Below are 18235 nucleotides of genomic sequence, written 5' to 3'. Positions count from 1 at the left end.
TCAACACCATGAAGTTGTCGACACAAGTATCGCGACTTTTCTGAAGATACTTTCAAAATCTGGCGGGCTGGGAGATTAATTCAAATTTCACGCACCCTGTTTCGCACCCATGGACTCATCAGATGTTCCTCTAGGCAGCAAGTCAGATTTCAGGGCGCTTGCGTTGGTTCAGTTTGCAAATTTGGCTTGGCTGTTGGCGCCTTGCATCCTGAACTGCATAGGACCCCTGGACAGAGGCGCCGAATCTGGCAGATTTGTGGGGGTCACTGCGCATATTTGGCCCAGCCTGATATTCTGGCATGCAGGCGAACGAATCACGCAGGGTAACATATCGGTGTTGGTGCAAGTTGGAGTTGCTGTGCCATGACTTTGAGACGTTTCCGTCAGACCCCGGTGGTTCTGACGATCTTTGCTGGTGCTCGTTAAAGAGTTCGTCTCACTAGTTCACTGCGCCATTGTAGTTTACCGTTTCTTTTCTCTCTGTGTTTGTCCTTTGTTGATCCCCAAATGTCAAGGCTGAGCCAAATCAATCCCGAAGTGTCTCGCGATGTCTGCAGCTCATGTAAGTCTCAGCATAGGCCGTGGAACAATGATTCAGTCCCGGAGTTACACAAACCATTTAGATGGTCAACTAACCTAATTTGATAACCCAGGACCATGGGAACCAAACGCATTCCCACGCCACGGAGCAACCAGGCCTAGAAGTTGTATCACACGAACAAGAGAAGTTCTCACACACAGAAGACCCCACTTGGTCCGGACTCCAAGTCTCCAACCATTCATTTTACGATAGCGGCAAGGAGGCAGTTTCTGATCACAACGATACCGACAAAATACACGTAACTTCGGGGCAAGACGAAGTCGGAGAGCTTGAACCTGAGCAACCAAAGCGAAGAAAACGGCTATGGCTCATCATTGGAGGAATCATACTCGTTCTTGTGGTTGCAGCAGCTGTCGTCGGTGGGATATTGGGAAGCAGGGCGACGAAAGCAGCGCAGGTCAACGATTCGTTGCCCACGAGCGTGGCTAGCCCTACCAGCACACCGACTCCCGCGGATACCTCCAACACGACAACAAAATCACAATCAATACCTCAGGGATCGCCTCTTACCGTCACCGGATGGAGTCAGTCTGGGGGAGTTGAACTGTTTCTGTTCTATCAAGACAACGATTATCAAGTACATCGGTCGACATACGACACTATGAAGACAAGCGACAACTCATCATGGCAGACGCCCGATAAGTATAACTCTTCTGCGGATGTGAGTGCTCGTTTAGGGGCAACTATCATTCAGTATGATGCCTCATATCAGGTGGGTAAATCTCAAACACTGTTTGCAGCCAGGCGTAAGTGAGCGCTAACAGACGGGTCTCGAAAGCCGCAAACAGAAGTCTTTTACACAAACGATGATGGTCGTGTCCTCGGAGTGAGTATCAACGATGCTCTGAGCTCAAACTATGAAGAAGACAGCATCAAGAACATGGTGTTGAACTCCCGTGTCAACAGTAGCGTCGCAGCATATTGGCCTTGGGTTATATATCAGGAAAGCAGTGGTGGAATCGTCGAGGTGCGAAATCGCCTGAGGACTGAATTCTCACCGGCAGCTGAGTGGGACAAGAAGAGACTCAATATCTCTGCGGATAGTGATAGTCGGCTGGCGTTGGTTCCACTATCGACCAACTTCAGCAAGATTGCTGTCCAAGGAGGTTATGGGATATTCTACCAGGTTAATGGAGCCTTGGTAGCGCTGATACCGGACCGTGGATCCGATGAGCTCGCTACTGATTATGCGGACTCTTGGCCTACAGGTATGTTGCTGCCCTTTCCTGTACCGGATGTTCATCAAATAAGCTAATCAACCAAAGACTTCCCAGCTGTCACAAACATGCCAGGAGGTGCACCCTTTGCTGCGTTCTCAGTTGCCAGAAGTTCAGATACTCTGCAGAGAATATTCACTTACGTCCTTTACCTTGACAACGATGCAAATATCAACGTCATTTACAACGATGCCTCCTCCTGGAAAACGGCTCAACCAGCTACCTTGAAGGGTGTTGACGCCGACACAGACATTACCTGTCTCACCATGGCCACGACGCACCGCGACTCTTTTACACAAGAAGTAGTACTTGGAGCGCAGTCTTTCGATCCAAGGTGCTACTTTCAACGTGAGGGCTTGGTCAGAGAGGTGATTCTGACTAATAACGAGTGGGTGGATAATGGAAACGTGCCCATACCGTAGGAAAGAAGGACTAGACACGTTCTACACGTTGTATACGTATGAAGCATTTGCTAGTAAAGATTGATGACTGAACTCTATCTAGAAATATGTCAATAAAACTCTGACTGGGATTCAGAATCGAATGCAGACACAATACTTCGATGAAAATCAAAGTTGTAGGGTTTGTATCAATATGTTCGATCAAAGCGAAGACAAATATCAACTACATTGTTGTGTAGTGGTATAATTATAGTTTTTCGCCGTAAACAGAGGCTTTAATTGAAACGCGAATTGCACATGGCAATAGAAAAGATGGGTGTGCCGAAAGTGGACTGTTGTATGAATTTCCAAGAATTGGAAAATATTTCAGAATATCTCCGTCAAACCGTGACAACGGTTTTTCATAAAATCAACAGAACTTCATTGTATGGCATTTCATTCTTCCATTCCTCTTAGCCAGGGGCTGTATCTCTGTAGTAACAATCAAGTGCACGTAACGGATTATCTTGCTGGCGGAAAAATCCAAGAACACCGAATTGAAGATGATTTGTTTAACTTCAGTCCTTCATGGGAGCGCACGTACCAGTAGCAAGTTATTCTGGGTTCCATCAAGGTGACAAAAAGAACCCTAAGAATGGCTTTCAGCTCCGGGATCATTTCATATTATTGCAGACAAGACTTCGGGGACTGTGTTTCAATTCAACTTGCTCAACTTTCCGTAGCATGAAGTTGCGCTTATCGCACTTCGAATGACATTGTCGATGTTGTTCAAGAATATTACAAGGATAAAAAGCATGCAATCAGTCGAAATCGATAAATCCCATTTGGCTGATCCATGGTTTGAGTTCCCCTTGTCAACCCTCGACCTAGTCCTTCAAGTCCAGCTTCGAAGGCATTCGAAATAGGGACTTGAAGCATGCTATAGAGACAAAGATTCAAGTACGACCTTTAAACCTCGAATCATGAAACTTTTCACGTGGAGATGTCCAAGGATCACTTGTGTAAGGTAGGCACCGAGCTACATGCGGCGCTATCGATGTCGGCTGCTGTTGAAGCTCTACAGATACGGACTATATTAATCCTAAGTCACGTGCTTGCTTCACTTCCATAGGTCAATAGAGGAGCACGATAGTTCGATCTGGCCAGAATAAAACGGTTGACATTGCTTCATAGCGTCGATATGGGAACCGCGTGTCCTCCATTAGCACCCTGCTCCAATTGAGGTACTTTTTACACCTAACTTCGGCGGGCTGTTAGGATATAAGGCGGCGCGCCACGCAACGCAGGGAAGGAAAAACTCAAAAAAAAGAGCCAGTATTCCTTTAGCCCCATCAGATGAACTCTTCACAGCTGAAAAAGAGCACACTCACGCTTGGCATCCACCGGTGGCCGAGCTTAACAGACTCTTCGGGCCAGGTACCATTTTCCTCACACCCTGGCTCAGCGCTTCAGGAGGCCGGTCTGGGAAACGCGCGGCCACGGACCCTCCTCTCCCCATCTTCGAGTCTTCGACTCGTCACTCGGCGGGAAAAGCCTTGGGAGCTTCTTCCTCTTTGGGTCTTTGGGTCGGGTTGAATAATACCCACGTACCACTTCCGGAAGTGCAATCACGATTCGGGACGTCCCTGGCGAGGCTGTGTTACGTGTATCTTTCGATGCTTGTGGAAAATTTTGCTTTGTAGGTACACCGATGTAAGGCTAGGAAGAGAAAGGGGACCCGACCGTTCAATGAGGCATGGTAAGGAGCGTACCTAGGTTTGGGGCATTGGGCACAGCGAGCATGTGCAGCACAAATCACCCTCCCATCGCAAAACTTACTGAAAAGTCACACATGGCACATCTGACAGCTGTAGCCGACCTCCCCACTGGGAACGGATAGGGCCTCTTCAGCTCGTGGCAAAATAACTCAAAAAAAGGAAGATCAGAGATGATCAGGGACGGTTCGAGGCCTTGGTGATCCTCTCTCGGCTCTCTATGGATGACGCAAGAAGCATGCGTGCCTGAGATATTTGCGGGAGAAGGTCTAGAACTTTTTTTTGGCCCCTTGAACTTTCAAAGGCTGAGCGAGCGTGAGAGAACGCGTTCCCGGTTTACTGTGGGGGAATGGTTTGTAAACATCAATATTAAGCCCCGTCTCGTCTTGACACCTACAGCGGCTGCATCTCGATGATGCGGGAAAAAAAGACATCTGCACGCGCAAGAGCGGATGCGAAGATGACTTCTGTAACGGCCGAAGAGAGACTATCGAAGAAACCAATACAGGAGTTTCGTTAGGATGTTCAAGTGTTCTTTGTTCCTAAGTACCTTATTATCGAAGAAAGTTAATTCTTTCTAAGTTATAAGTATAAAAATATAGTTTTAATAAAATAATATAGTATTTACTTAGTACTTAAATTAAAATACTTTTTTAAGCTCGTTATAAAAAAAAGATAACTATATTACTAACTACTTATTATTAAGGTTTATAATACTATAGCTTTAACTATAATAGCTTCGCTTATAATAAGTAAAAAGTTTAATTATAAGTCCTTTAAAAACCTCTTTTTAAGGGCTATAAGAGCCTCTAAGTTAAGTTAAAATACTTATTAAGATATTAATAACTAAACTAACTTTATAATAACGGCTTTAATAAAAAAAATTAAGAAACAAACTAAGAAATAATACTAAAATCCTTATTAATATTAAGTACGATTTATAAAGGGTAATAACGTAATTATAAAATATTAATAATATATCTTATATTAAAAAGACTATTATTAATATTAATAAGATAGATAAGGTTATATTAATATAGTACCTCGGCTTCTTTTTATAACTCGAAAATAATTATTTTAAATAGTATTAAAAATCTATTAAAAAGCTTTTTTAAATATTTTAGTATATTTATTATTATTTTTATAATAATAAGACTCCCGGTGCCTATATATAAGAGTAGGTTACTTATTTTTAAATAGTAGTATTAGCTTATTAATAAGTTATTAAAACTACGATTTTAATAATCCCTTAATAAGGGAGAGGGTAGAATAGAGGAAAAGATAGGTAACTTATAAAAAGGGTTAAGGTTAAATAGTGCGGAATTCGAGGGTAGGGTAGCGTCTATATATACTGCGGCAATCCTTTAGTAATACAAAACGATGGAGTTAAACAGTGGTGTTCTTTGTTCCAATGTTGACGTTCGGCACATGGAAAGGGGGGGTGCGGACGCGGACGGGCGGGCCATCGGCGACCGGATCTAGAACTGGCATTTTGCTCCACAATTCAGCAGCGAAGTTCTCGATCTTGTCGTAGTCGGCGACATTTCAGCTCACGTAAAGATACGGAAACGACACTGTACTCTTGTACTGTCGTCCACGGCAGGCGTAAGCCGGTCTTCCGGCCTTTTCGCTGCGGGCTGCAGGGGGAAGTTTGTAACTTCGTGGAGACTTGGTTCATATTAGTGTAGTGCCTCGGGGATGGGGCACCATGATCCTGAACGGTTTCCATGTGCCTTGCCGTGGTTCGACTTTCCTATGCTAGATCGAACGTTCGGTGTTAGGGCTGTGGCATTTTGGTTCCTGGATCTCTCCTAAATCAGCCCTTTACCGGGAATATGGGAATGCAAGGCAGCCGGAACAAGATGTATGCACGGCGGCAAAGTTCTGTCTCCTTGGTATACGGCCGCCATGATTCCCAAAGTGAAGAAAGGTTCAAGCCCGACATACTTCGATGCTCTATTTTCGTAAAGGAAGCGCCATGAATCAATCCTGTTTATGGGACTTTTGCTCGTGATGATATGGAATTTCACCAAGCTGAGGATCAGGAGCCATGTCTTGCCTAAGCAAGGTGGCGCTCATTTCCTGGAAGACGTGCCTGAATTCCAAGATTATTTCCCTCGAACACTGGGCTGTTGGGTTTGGAATATGTAAACATGGTGGAAGAACCGTGTCGGAGCTCTGCAATTAAACATGTGAGACCCAGTCTCACATCATGGACGCGGGATGTTCACAAAGTGATAGGGGAAATGTCTGAGAAGTTGGTGTGTTAAAAGTCATCCCATGCCCCAGACCCCAACGTTGCTCAAATTGAGATTGCTGATGTAATACGACGGCACGACGGTAGGATGTTCTGATTTTCAGACGAAAAAGGACGCCGTTCAATCTGTTTGCATGTCGAGAAGGGCGGGCCTCGGGCGTTTCTGGGGGCGTTGGATGAGGCACTTGGCTAGTGATAATTAGGGCGAGGGAACTGGCGGGATCTGCGGCAAGGCCAACGGACATTCAATACCTACCTAGATGAAGCCTAAGCCAAGCCAAAGCCCATCTTTCATTTCGCGACGGAGGATGAAGCGATGTTGAAGGGTCGAAGCCATCGCTGCCGTGGCCCGTCTAAAGCTGTACGTGGCGACTACAAGGCACCTCGTTGAACAGGCGACGCCGCAGAAGAAAAGTGAAGAACTGGGCCTTGCTCCTGTGCTTCGGCTTTTCTGATTATCTCGATGGGCTCCCACCCGAGATGGCCGTGATCGGGATCCCCATCCGGCCGCACGCACTGGAAGGATTGGGGGCGGATTTGACAAGTTTCCACAATCGAAACTGGCCGAGCTGGATGGCGGTTTGGACTACTGTGAAGATGGGACGACCGGTGTCATCAGTCACTGGCTGGCGCTTTGCCTTGGTGATTCTCGGGCTAATATGTCTCGCTCTCCTTGGAACTCTGGGCAGCTGGGCTTGCAGAGGGAACTGGGAAGGTGTCCGCGGACAATGACTCGACCCCTTCTCCAGAGCATCCACAGCGAGGAACGGCACAAAAAACTGTGGATAGAACTGAACGCTGCTGGAGGGGAGAGGGGGATTGCCCCTGCACCAACGCGTCTTGGGAGACGGGGGGAGAGTTGTCGGCATCTTGCAATAAACAGCGCAGCCGCGCAGCGAGAGAGATCGAGTGGTTGATGGCTAGTCCGTTGGCGTCACAGTCAAGAATGGACTCATGGAGCCCTCGGGCGGCGGTGCTTTTAGCAAGTCCTGGTTCGGGAACCCGCAAAGCAAGGAGTAACGTAAACCGGGAGCCGGGAACCGACTCGAGATAGGAAGCTCGGGGAGCCGATCAACGGAGTTTAGAGATGTATTATCTCTGGGGTCTGGGACCCTGGATTTGGCTTGAGAATTGGCACGTCGGGCTCTCATCACCAAAAGGGGGTTCTCGGCATGAGAGACAGGTCATCAATGATGAGAGTGGTTTTTCTTCGTATTAATCAAGAGAGATGGGACCCGTTGGAACGCTGCGAAGGTTCTTTGCGGCAGTGCCGGAGGTTGGCGGCGGTATTGGTTTCCTGAAGGATGCCGCTCGGGTGGATGAGATGTGATGGTTTTGCAACTTGCGAGTGTGAACTCTACGAAATCCAGCGCCTGCTGCCCGTCGCATCGGATTATCCTGCCGAGGGGTTGCTTCTCTGCGTCTGAAGGTTTGAGCTGGAGGAGATTGCGGTCTGTGAAGTTTGAAGAGACGGGCATGTAGGGCGAAGTCACGGCACAGGGAGAATCGTTGCTTCTTCAGGGGGTCTGCTTACATGTGCTATGGTTAAAGGGAGCTTTTTGTCACTTGGAAACGGCCCCCAATCAACTTACGACAGTCGGACACTGAAGACGCAACTCGCTGAGCCTTGGTGAGGGAGAATTTGAGAAGAGGAACCATCTGCTGACACATGCTCCGAGGATTAGAACCCCTCGGCCTCTTTACCTGAAAAGAGGAGTTGCAGGCCGGAAAGGGCCACCCTTTTCCCTCCCTGAACCGCTCTGCCAGAAATAGTTCACAGAACAGCAACATCGTCCATCAGAGCGAAGTAGCGATTGGACGCGAGACCGACGTGTAGAACGCCTCATGTTCTGGAAGAATGCAGTCTCGATGAAATCCCGCATCAAGAGACGCCATATCAATCCCAGCTGCACATCGCGAAAACCGAGAATGCTGATTCTATCCAAAGTCGCGGGTTCGAAAAAAAGAGCACATGGTCAGGCATTCAACATCATCTCCTCTTTCTTCGCTAGCATCTCGGCACCTGCCTGGGCTTCAATAGCGTGCGTTGGTTTGGATTTTTGCATATAGAAATAGATCCCAGCTTAACCTAGTTAGGCCGTCCATGTCACGCAGTATTTGTGTGTACTGAGTATCGGAGGGACTTCCATGCTTATTTCGAAATACACGTACATAAAAATTGTTCTATCGATATCAATGAATGATCAGACATCTCGCCTGCAGGAAGCCAGCGAGCAGCCCACAGTAACATGACGTGGGTTTTCCTTCTTAATTGATTGTTGAGGCTGTGCTAAGAAGCAACATCAATATCAAGCAAGGAAAAAGTAACGCATCCCGGGTCACCCCAAGCAGGTACCTGCATCGGATGCCCGAGTCTGCGGACGACTAAGGACAAGCTTCTCGATTAAGCGTTTCTTCCTCGAGAAACCCACCCCCTCTGTTCCGCAGCGGCCCAGGATATGCGCGTTCAATTGATCACAACCGCTGTCCAACAGCCGCCCAAAGCCACTGAAGAGATAGAATTCTCCAGTTGATGCTCAGGCGGTGCTTCTGGCTCTTCGAGGTGATGGTCCCCTGGGAACATGGGAGGCAGAGGGTCGAACACGTTTCCCTGGTGCGTTGGATGATGAGTCCTCATTTGCTGTCTACGTTTTCCCCATTCCATCCACGCTGCCCTCGTGGAGAGTGGTGACTGGTCTTCTGATCTCGAAATAGCCATCATCAAACTGTTCCTTTTCGTACTGCACGGAGCAAGAGGCGGACAGGAAAGCTCCTTTCACGAGGTTATGTGCTGGCTTTGGCGGAAAGACATGACCGGGACCTTCATCCTCAATCTTGCGTCTGATGCAAGCCACCTGCACACTGTCACTGTGAAGTCCTGCTTGTGAAAGTTGACAGACACAAGACAGTCCAGAAGACGAACCGGCATGCTGCAAGCCTCTCTGTAAGCCTTCTCCCAAGCCTCTTGGCTCGGCCGCCCGTCCTCGTATCCCATCCACACTTCTGGGGTAGAAGAGGGAGAAAGGGGTGGCGTTATCCAAACCAATCTCGCCGCTGTCCTTCTGCCGTGCACGGCGAGCGAAGCAGCAGGCCTCGAGGCCTCGCTGGCAATTGCATGAGCCGTTCGCTAAAGGCGCTGGAATAATGCATCGATGCACAACGTTGGCCCGTCGAATAGTGAATGACCGTTGTGTACGGACTAATTGTGTAAGTATCCGTACTTAGGTATGCACACTACTTTGTACGGGGCACTGGCGAGACTGAAATCCAACGGTTCGCGGCATCTCGACTAATCTCTCATTCAACCATCACCAGATGGCCGGCCAGACCGGCCGATTTCTCACGCACGAAGCTGCACGTTTCCTGTTCCCCCAGATAATACTCCTAATTCTGGCAACATCCAATCTGCCGTACCCATTGCATTACCCGCCCGGGTTCTCCATTTCAGTGGCTCCCGTCCCCAGGTGTTCAAGCCTTGGTGTCGGACAAGATAGGGTGATATGATCCTTCGTACGGATACGATAGCTGACGGCAGCAACCCAACCCAAACGGTACAACCAACCGGAATATTAGCTAATACTATAAGTTGTAACTAATAGGCGGTAGGCCTCGTCTGGGACGGTCAGCCACCGTTGGTTTCTCGTTTCAAGTTTCACCCTGCGACTTTTGGACTGCTGGCCCCTCTCCTCCGACGAGTTTCGTTTCCCCCCCTGTGCCGTCGTTTGGGGCGACGACGGCATGAAGATTTGCTGCCCGTTGATGATCATCAGGGACATAGCAGCGGCCAGCTATTACAGTACCAATATCGCTCTGTTACGCTATGAAGTCGTCGGCAGACCCGTCATCGTCATTGTCAGCAGTCAACTGCTGGGCATGTGCTGGCCACTACTGCATCTCAGAGATCCAAGCCAAAACGTCCGTCCGAACAGTCAAACGGGAAGGAATTAACAGAAATCAAAAGAGCAGGGCCGAATCCTCCCCTCTCACGCGGACGGGTACATACGTCCAGCTGGCCCGCAAGCTGCGCCTGCAACAAAGAAGATGAGACGAAGAAGAAAAGAAAGAGGGACTCTGAGGGAGGGGGAAATAGGCACGACCGAGCGAAGGTTCATCCTGTCAGGTAATCCGTGGCACCAGCGGCAAAAAAAAATGCAACGGACGCCGGTGCTCAGGCGTCCCGCCGCACAAATCATGTACGGACGGGTACCTGAGTTTCTGTACGCTCACTGTGGTATTACTGTTCTGTACTCCGTATGGTGCTCTGTATGGCACACACACACTCTTTTTTATCCTAGTCTCATCCAAAAGCATTCTTGGGTGGTTCTGTCTGGGATGACCGTATGGACGCCCATGCGCGTGACACCCTGACAATCAGCGTCAAACACACGGCCCTGGCGGCAGCAGGCGATGAAAGAACACACGCCGGAAGAGAGAAAGAAGCTGTTCTTCATCTAGTATGGGAGGGAGCTGCCGTGTTGTGTGGTTGTACGGCAGATAACCGTCAGCAGAGGAGTTTTTCTTCGCGTCTTCGCTTTCGCAACCACGAACCACCTCCTATTCTGACTTCAAAGCGAAGCGAACGGCACATTCGGCAGATCGTACACGAGCAGAGAAGATTCCACGGTTGGAAGCGGCCGATCGGGATGCGATGCCCATGAGAAGATCGCATCCTAGAACAACGAACAGCGCTCAGACTTTCCACAACACAGTTATGTCTTCACAACTCAATGCCGCTGTTCATAACTCGCCGTGGTATCATCAATGATGTAGCGAGTGTGTCAAGTTATTCACCGCCTCCCCCTTTTCCATACACCCCGTGCACAACATCAGATTTATGAAGGCCCGCGCGATATTTTCGCAGGAGGCATCGCACACCAAGAGCTCGTGGTGGTGTGTCGCATATGTGGAGGATTAAATTGGAAAGTGGATCTGATCACTCGACGGCTCGCGATAGCGTGTACCTTGAACAGTCCGTCAAGTTGAGTTCATGTTATGACAAGCTGAGGCCTCCCACCACTTCATCTAACAAACTTCAGTCTCTTCAAACCGTACTCAGTACCGCCAACCCCCGTTACAGCCCATGATCTGCACAGTCAACTGCGCCCCTGACGGTAATTCTTGTTCCTGAATTCTTGCTCGGGAAGACCCAAACATGGCTCACCCCTGTCGCACTACTGCGGATGTATCCAATCGACGCCAACGTTGGACAACAGCACGAAAGACCTGTACCCAATTGAATCTGTTCGGATGGAGCCAAAGCCAGGCGCGGCATGAAGCCATTGGATAACGGCCGCGTCAAGTTCTCGCTCGACTATTCCCAAAACTGCCTGGAGCCGTGGATTCTCTTCCCCCCGTTTTCCCTTTCTTCCATCCCAGTCTGTTCACAACTTCACCCCCGTCTCTGCTCTCTCGCTGCCTCTGTGCCGCTGTGAAAGCCACGGACGTGTGGCCAGGGGACCCCTTGGCTGTTACCGAACACTGCTGCAGGGCATGTCCTAGAGTCGAGGAGGGTGTCCCACTGTCGAAAGTTACGCGTGTGTGCCCTTTCGAGCTGGAAAAGTTGTGCACACACCAGATGGCAGAACGGGAAGCCATCCCTACCTTTGCCTAGACTTGCCCTAGTTTTCACTATTCAGTACTCGTATGTACACTACACACTGCACATGCCTACACTACCACCCTCCTCAAGGCTCTGTGGGCACGGGAGACAGAGCCTGAGAGGACGGAGGCAGAGACCAGAGAGAGAAAAGAGGAGTTGGTACTTGTGGTATTCTGGGTCTACACCCTCCCGAACCCCCCGGGATGCCGCAAAGTGGACTCCTAATTTCGCTTTTCCTCCTCATCTCAACCCACTCCGTGCTCGTTTCCCTCTTTTCAACAAAACAAGCCGTTCCCTCCAATTCCACCCGCTGTCACTCGTTCCATTTCCTCCCCTCCCCCCCAAGTCTCTCCCTCTTCCATTGCCTTGCCTTGCCTTGTTACTCATCTTCCCAATCTCGCCAAGGTCTCCTCCTCTTTTTCCCTTGTTCATTTACCCTCCCCTTTCAATGTCATTTACTCGGTGATATCCTCTTTTTTTTGCCAGCAAAAGAGAACAACGTGAAGGAGAAAGAACAAGAGGCTTCGTAAAAGCCCAAACCAACTCGCGAAGAAACCATTAGGAGGCCTGTTTGTGCCCACACATTCTTTAGGACTCGCCTTGTTTGCCGCACGACCCGAACACGGTCCTGCTTCGACCGATACACTCGCTCAACCCTCAACATCATCATCATCTAACCCTCCTCCGATCGATCGAATTACGATTCTCTCGACGGATACAACTTATTAATCGAACTGGGTGGAAAATCGAGAGGACGCTGCTTGGATTTCGATATCTGGGAAAGCATTCGGTGGCCGACTGAACCGCACCGAGGCAATAACCCCTGAGACACGTCGACAACCCTCGAACCCGCAAGACCTGTCATCGTCTTCGAGTCCTGGAATCGATTCGAGACCGCACCTTCATTCAACCTACTTTTCGTTTCAACGCTTTCGTTATACCCCCCTCGACAACCATTATGAAGTACTCAGTAGCTGTTCTGGCCGCCGTGGCCTTTGGCTTTAGCTCAGCCCAGACTGCCACCACTACGTCAGGATATCAGAAGCCCAGTGAGGCCGCGAGGCCAGGCGCCATCACCAACCACGGATGCTACAACGCGTCATCAACGACATGGCAGAAGTACCCCGTAGAGAATATCAGTACCGGATCATGCACGTTGGAATGCCAAACTAAGCAGAAGAAGAATGTCGCCGCTATCAACGGCGAGGACTGCTACTGCGGTGACTCGTACCCGCCAAAGGTTGACGTTGTCGACGACAAGAAGTGCAACTTCCCTTGCCCATTCTACCCGGAAGAGGCTTGTACGTTACCCTACGTCTCATGGTTCAACTTTTGAAGTAATGGCTAACCTTTGTGAAAGGCGGTGGTGTCGAAGATATGATGTACTACTCCGTCTTCAACACGGGCCTCAAGCTCGTCGTTCCCGATGAGGACGTTGCAACCACCACAACGGCCGCAGCCACCACCAAGGCCACGACAACAACCGCCGCCAACGGCGTCGTCTCAACCGTCATCGAGACCCCCGTCGCGACAACATCGGCCGCGGCAACCGAGACGCCCAAGAAGAGCACCAACGTCGCCGGCATCGCCGCGGGCGTCGTCGTCGGTGTCGTGGCCATCGCCGCCATCGTCGGCGCCGCCTTCTTCTTCGTCCGCAGGAAGCGCAACGCCGAGATCGAGGAGGAGCACCGCCGCAACGCCGCCGTCAACGCCTTCATCGGCGGCTCCAAGCCGCCCAGCAGCAGCGGCGTCTCCATGTCCGACTCCCGCATGGATCCCACCCTGGCGCACCGACGCATGAGCGATGGCAGCATTGCCGACAACCAAGATTACTCGCGGAAGATTCTCCGAGTAAGTTTATGAGAGATGAGATGTTTTGAAATGAGATGAACCCTGAAAAAGCTAATTCCCCTCATCAAGGTTACCAACGCATGAGCACCTCACATCATGACGACAAACGACCTGAAAGCCTGTCCTGGGGCTTCTTTGAATTACTTCTTTCTACACAATTCTGGCATCAAAGGCGTTTTGTGGTGTTCAATCTCCCGACGCTGGCTTACTCGGGGGCCTCTTCCGAAAAAAAACGACCAGTGTCGTCGGATTTTTCATTTGTATCATGGTGTAGGGTAAACATATCTTGGGAAATTACGATATGGGTTTTTGCGTTGGATACATCTATCAAATCTCTCTTGTTTTTGGACACAACCATACACAAAAAATCCGCCCTTTCGGCCACGACCTCCCTCCCTACGCCGTCCACTCCTTTTGCAACTATCTACAATTTAGACAACTTTTGGATATCACAACCAACCTACCAACCAAACGGGGGGCTTTCGTCTCGAGACATTTCCCCTTGTACCCCCTTATCTACCCTCAAATTACGACCCGCCACTACCACAACACCAATACCTTTTTTTAAAAACACGTCACCCGGTCCGCCAACCACTCACCACCTACACTGGGTACTTTCGATTCTACCGATGGGAAGGGGTTGGCAGGCCGAGATCATGTTCATCACAAAAACACGGCGGCAGTTGGAAATAAAAACCTTGTTGAACGACATTCTATGGGAAGAGTCATAACGGAGTATGGTGGCGTAACCCCCCTTCCCATCTTGTGTATAGTAACCATGGCACCTTCATATTATGAACGCGAAGGGGCCTACGCCTTGGGAGGGATTATTACACGGGCAGAGAACTTCAATATCATCTTGGATAAACCAGCTTTGGCCCTCCCCTGGAGTGTCCGTGTGAGAAGAGGAGAGAGATTTGGCCAACTTGGGCTCAACCCGATGGAAGCAAGAGATAGGAGGCTGGTGCGGGAATTCTTTTTTTTTTGGGTTGATACAGCGTGTTCAAAGTTAACTTGGGTTATGGAAATGTGGCGTGGTAATCGAGCAAAATATCCAATGACCTCATATTTCATCATTTTGTCCCTTCTAATCGCATTGACTTGAACGAACGGCCGTGAACTTGCAGGAGGACAAGATCCGACTGCCGCGCCTAGTACACTGGGCGTTCTTCCGAGCGCCGCCTCCGAGCTCCGAGCACGCGCCGTTTGTGTGTGACCCGGCTTGAAGAGAGTAATGCCCGACGAGGTCACCTGACATTCTACAGCGGGACTGCAGCCTTTCTCCCTACCTACTCACTACTTCATCGCCTCCCTTGCAGACTGGAGTAAGGTAGTGTAACCGACTGCCAACTTTCGAGCCTGCCCCATCCCCAGCCTTCTGCCAACATTTTTTAAGCTTGGGCAACAAGACCATACCTTGTTTGCGGGCTGCCCGATGGGGGGCAGGATACTTGACCGAAAGGCCTCCAGCACGTGGGCATTGAAGACTGGGGGGAGGGGAGGGAATAAAGACAAAGATTGGGACTGGACGTTGGCTTGTGCTTGCACCACTGGCTATTCAGCGTTCAGCCTTTTCCTGTGGTTTAAGTGTGGGTGCGCTGGGGAAAGAAAATTGGGGATTGGTGTGTGTCAAGTTTAGGCCCCTGACGATCATTTTTCGGGATTTTTTCCTCTGTCCTGTTCTTTCTTGGTGTGTGTAGTCGGTCCGTTTGTGTGGTTTTGAACAGTAGCTTCTTGGTCGAGTGACTGGTCAACCAACGCTGATCCTTGGTAACTAAAACCAGTCACATCACTGAGACTAGCCGCCCGAGGTTGATACATGGGAAGCGAAAAAGAGAATAACTTTCTTAAGCTCTAGTATGTTAGATCTCAAGTCGTCTCAGTTGTGTTGGTTGGTTCTTGACTTCTAGCGTTCATGGTGTCTTCGGACAGCGTGCGGTGTGTTTTGAGGGGACTGGGTGGATCAGAAACAAATGGGCGATGCGTCGAAGCCTGGAGGGGATGTCCTTGACGATGATGATGCCCATTCATCCTCTTCCAGTTCTTGGCCTGGCGCCATTTCCAGTGTCTGAGTTGAAAGTGTCTTCCCCCGCCCTTGCTTAGATCATGTTGATTGGTCTTGGGGATGGCTTGTCGTTGTTTCAACAGTGACGAATGAGCATAGTCGGCCTTTTTGGGGGGCTGGATATCGGGCTGAAGTCTGACCTTCTCGAAGTATCGGGAGTTGCGGGCTCTTTGGTAATGACAACAGGGCTGGCCGTGGAGACTGTGGAGATCTGCAAAGTTGTGGACATCGCGTGGGTTTCTTTTCTGGGGATCGTTGAAGTCTCTTCCCGTCATCTAGGCTCCTCGTCCGAGTGAATTCAGTCTGGTTCCGAAGGAAAAGATGACATAGTTGCTGGGCTTTGGAGGCTTTGGAGGTGGTCCTGTGCTGCTTGATGCATGTACCGACGGGCAGTGTGATTTTCTGGTACCGAGTACGGATCCTTTTCCAAATGCCGGGTCTCGCGGTGTAGTATCCGGACGCTCGGTATGACGTCGTGATGGGAGTACGGGGGCATGAAACGTCGTTGCTCGTCCTTTAGGATGACGAGGGCTGGAACGATATTTGGTAGCGTCATTTGTCTGACATATATCGTATCAGGTCTGCCATAGGAAGGAATGGAAGCCCTTTTTGCTCCTGTACCCTTTGAGGCTCCTTGAGATATTTGCAAGATAGTATAAGGCGCATCTTCTCATCCACCTCTGCTGTGACTGTTACATCAAAAGAGAATTGGCCATGACAGCAGGTAGCCCGGGCAGACGACAAGTTACTTGGGGAATAAGGTAGCAGGGAACGCTTGTACAACCGCATTTCTGTTTCCGACGAAGAGGTACCCTCAGGATAGACTATGCCCTCCTTCAGCTCCCATGGCCAGTCTGGGACCAGGAAGAGCTGAACCTCAGGCGGTCGATCTTTGACCTTGAACAGAACTAGACAGATGATGATATTCGAAGGCAGGGCGCTCAAGGACAACTTGATGATGCCCATAAAATCTTCAGCCTGTGCCTCCCCCACGAATCCCCGATAGGCGGGGTTCCAGAGGAAGCTGGGCTCGGCCGCGAGAAGCTTGCCACATCTGCTGAGGCAGTCTCCTGGAGCCCAGTCCGGCTTGAAGAAGTGGCCCGGCCGCTGCTCGAGTCTGCGGCTCTCTGAGGCCGTGACCGTCTTCCTGACGCACACGTCGATAAAACTGGGAAATGACGGCCCATCGCTCTCATACCGGCAGCGCCCAGGCGTCGCGCGGACCCAGCCCTCGGCGGTGAAAACTAGGCCGATGTAAATGCTATGCTGATAGTGGCACTTTTGGCAATTCCCTTGCATCAAAAAAGGGAGCAGCCAAGTGGCGCTTGCGTCCGTGTTCACGCCTAAGACGTAGGTAAATCGGACGCCTTTGTTGGTGATGGAGAATTCATTCCGGTCTGATGTGAGTCGATTGCATCGCATGTAATTGCCGCAGGATGTGAACTCCGCTAGTTCTTGGGCAAAGATGCCTCTATACCGCTGATTCTCACCAACTGCTATCCAGGCGAACAGCGACAAGTCATCTGTCTCCTTGGCAATCTCTTCCTGGAGTCGCTGAAAGGCTTTTCTGCCCTCGCCGTAGATCATGGGGATGTGGATGTCGAAGAGCCCGAGGAGGGAGTAGGCCCGATCCTCGACACGGGTCGTTCGGCGATGCGCTGCCCATGACATTTTGACGGCAACGGGAACAGCCGATAGTTCCTTTTCGAATGTCAAGATATCGATATCGATGTTGGTTATCGTCGATAGACGCCCCGACCATACGTCTTTGGAGAACCTCAACTTCCACCCAGCATCGTAAAACTCCACAGCGGCCGGCGCGATGAGCTCTTGCAGCGTCCAGCCGCGAGTGAACCACTTGCACCTAGACAGATCGGATATCTTATGGATCCCAGGCCCAGTACTGCCAACTTCCGGGCGGAGATCCGAGAGAAATACCAAGCAGACCTTCGCCTCCTGGTACCATCGAAACATGGAGTTAATGGCTTCGCTGAGCTCGGCGCTGCTGGACTTGTCGATCCAACAGGTGTCGATCCACGCGTATCCCAGGCCCTTCTCTTGTGCAATCTCACAGGTCTTTGCGACCTTGTCAAAGCCTGCCTTGCTTTTCGTCGTTGACGCCACAGCGGTGGAGGACATCTCCTGAAAAGAGACCTCGCCGCTCTCCCAAGTGTGCGAGAGTATGGCATAGTCGATTTCGGAGGGCTCCGCGAAGCTCTCGAGGGCGAGGGTCTTCGTATTGACAAGCCACATGACTGAACAAAGCAGAAGTTTTCTCAACTAAACGCTTTCGAGACGAGCGCGGAGGGTAACGTTGTCGTCTGCGAGATGTGTTTTGCACGATGTCCTCCTGTTCAAAGACGGCTTCTCAGCTGGGAAAAGAGGGGAAAGAAGCTGAAAGATGCCCGGTCCAGATTTGGAAGTGTAGAAAGTCAGAATACGCGACGCCATTGTTTGCTCGACATAGCCTGCATGAGCCTCCCGCGATTG

General features: G+C 50.2%; 6 protein-coding genes across 6 annotated transcripts; 3 read left to right on the top strand and 3 right to left on the bottom strand.

The window, feature by feature from the left end:
* Positions 1-547: 547 nt before the first annotated feature.
* CABS01_15036 (uncharacterized protein) lies at positions 548-2240 on the top strand (the record flags this gene model as incomplete). The annotated part of the gene is made up of 4 exons (XM_060548374.1): positions 548-562; positions 654-1313; positions 1380-1809; positions 1867-2240. The coding sequence occupies 4 exons, from the start codon at positions 548-550 to the stop codon at positions 2238-2240; spliced, it is 1479 nt and encodes a 492-aa protein (XP_060392201.1).
* Positions 2241-5477: 3237 nt separating this feature from the next.
* On the bottom strand, positions 5478-5651 carry CABS01_15035 (uncharacterized protein; the record flags this gene model as incomplete). Its single annotated transcript, XM_060548373.1, has 1 exon — positions 5478-5651. One exon carries the CDS (start codon positions 5649-5651, stop codon positions 5478-5480), a length of 174 nt encoding a protein of 57 aa, XP_060392200.1.
* Positions 5652-8875: 3224 nt separating this feature from the next.
* Positions 8876-9648, bottom strand: CABS01_15034 (uncharacterized protein; the record flags this gene model as incomplete). The annotated part of the gene is made up of 2 exons (XM_060548372.1): positions 8876-9397; positions 9613-9648. 2 exons carry the CDS (start codon positions 9646-9648, stop codon positions 8876-8878), a joined length of 558 nt encoding a protein of 185 aa, XP_060392199.1.
* A 2384-nt stretch (positions 9649-12032) lies between these two features.
* CABS01_15033 (uncharacterized protein) lies at positions 12033-12359 on the top strand (the record flags this gene model as incomplete). The annotated part of the gene is made up of 1 exon (XM_060548371.1): positions 12033-12359. One exon carries the CDS (start codon positions 12033-12035, stop codon positions 12357-12359), a length of 327 nt encoding a protein of 108 aa, XP_060392198.1.
* Positions 12360-12787: 428 nt separating this feature from the next.
* On the top strand, positions 12788-13764 carry CABS01_15032 (transmembrane alpha-helix domain-containing protein; the record flags this gene model as incomplete). The annotated part of the gene is made up of 3 exons (XM_060548370.1): positions 12788-13130; positions 13190-13680; positions 13750-13764. 3 exons carry the CDS (start codon positions 12788-12790, stop codon positions 13762-13764), a joined length of 849 nt encoding a protein of 282 aa, XP_060392197.1.
* A 2533-nt stretch (positions 13765-16297) lies between these two features.
* Positions 16298-17998, bottom strand: CABS01_15031 (HET domain-containing protein; the record flags this gene model as incomplete). Its single annotated transcript, XM_060548369.1, has 1 exon — positions 16298-17998. The coding sequence occupies one exon, from the start codon at positions 17996-17998 to the stop codon at positions 16298-16300; it is 1701 nt and encodes a 566-aa protein (XP_060392196.1).
* Between the last annotated feature and the right edge of the window lie 237 nt (positions 17999-18235).

The sequence above is a fragment of the Colletotrichum abscissum genome (genome assembly GCF_030869225.1).
Source record: "Colletotrichum abscissum strain IMI 504890 chromosome Unknown Scaffold_61.1, whole genome shotgun sequence".
Taxonomy (NCBI): Eukaryota; Fungi; Ascomycota; class Sordariomycetes; order Glomerellales; family Glomerellaceae; genus Colletotrichum; species Colletotrichum abscissum.
Note: the sequence above shows the minus strand (reverse complement) of the source record. Positions and strands in the feature narration are given on the sequence as shown.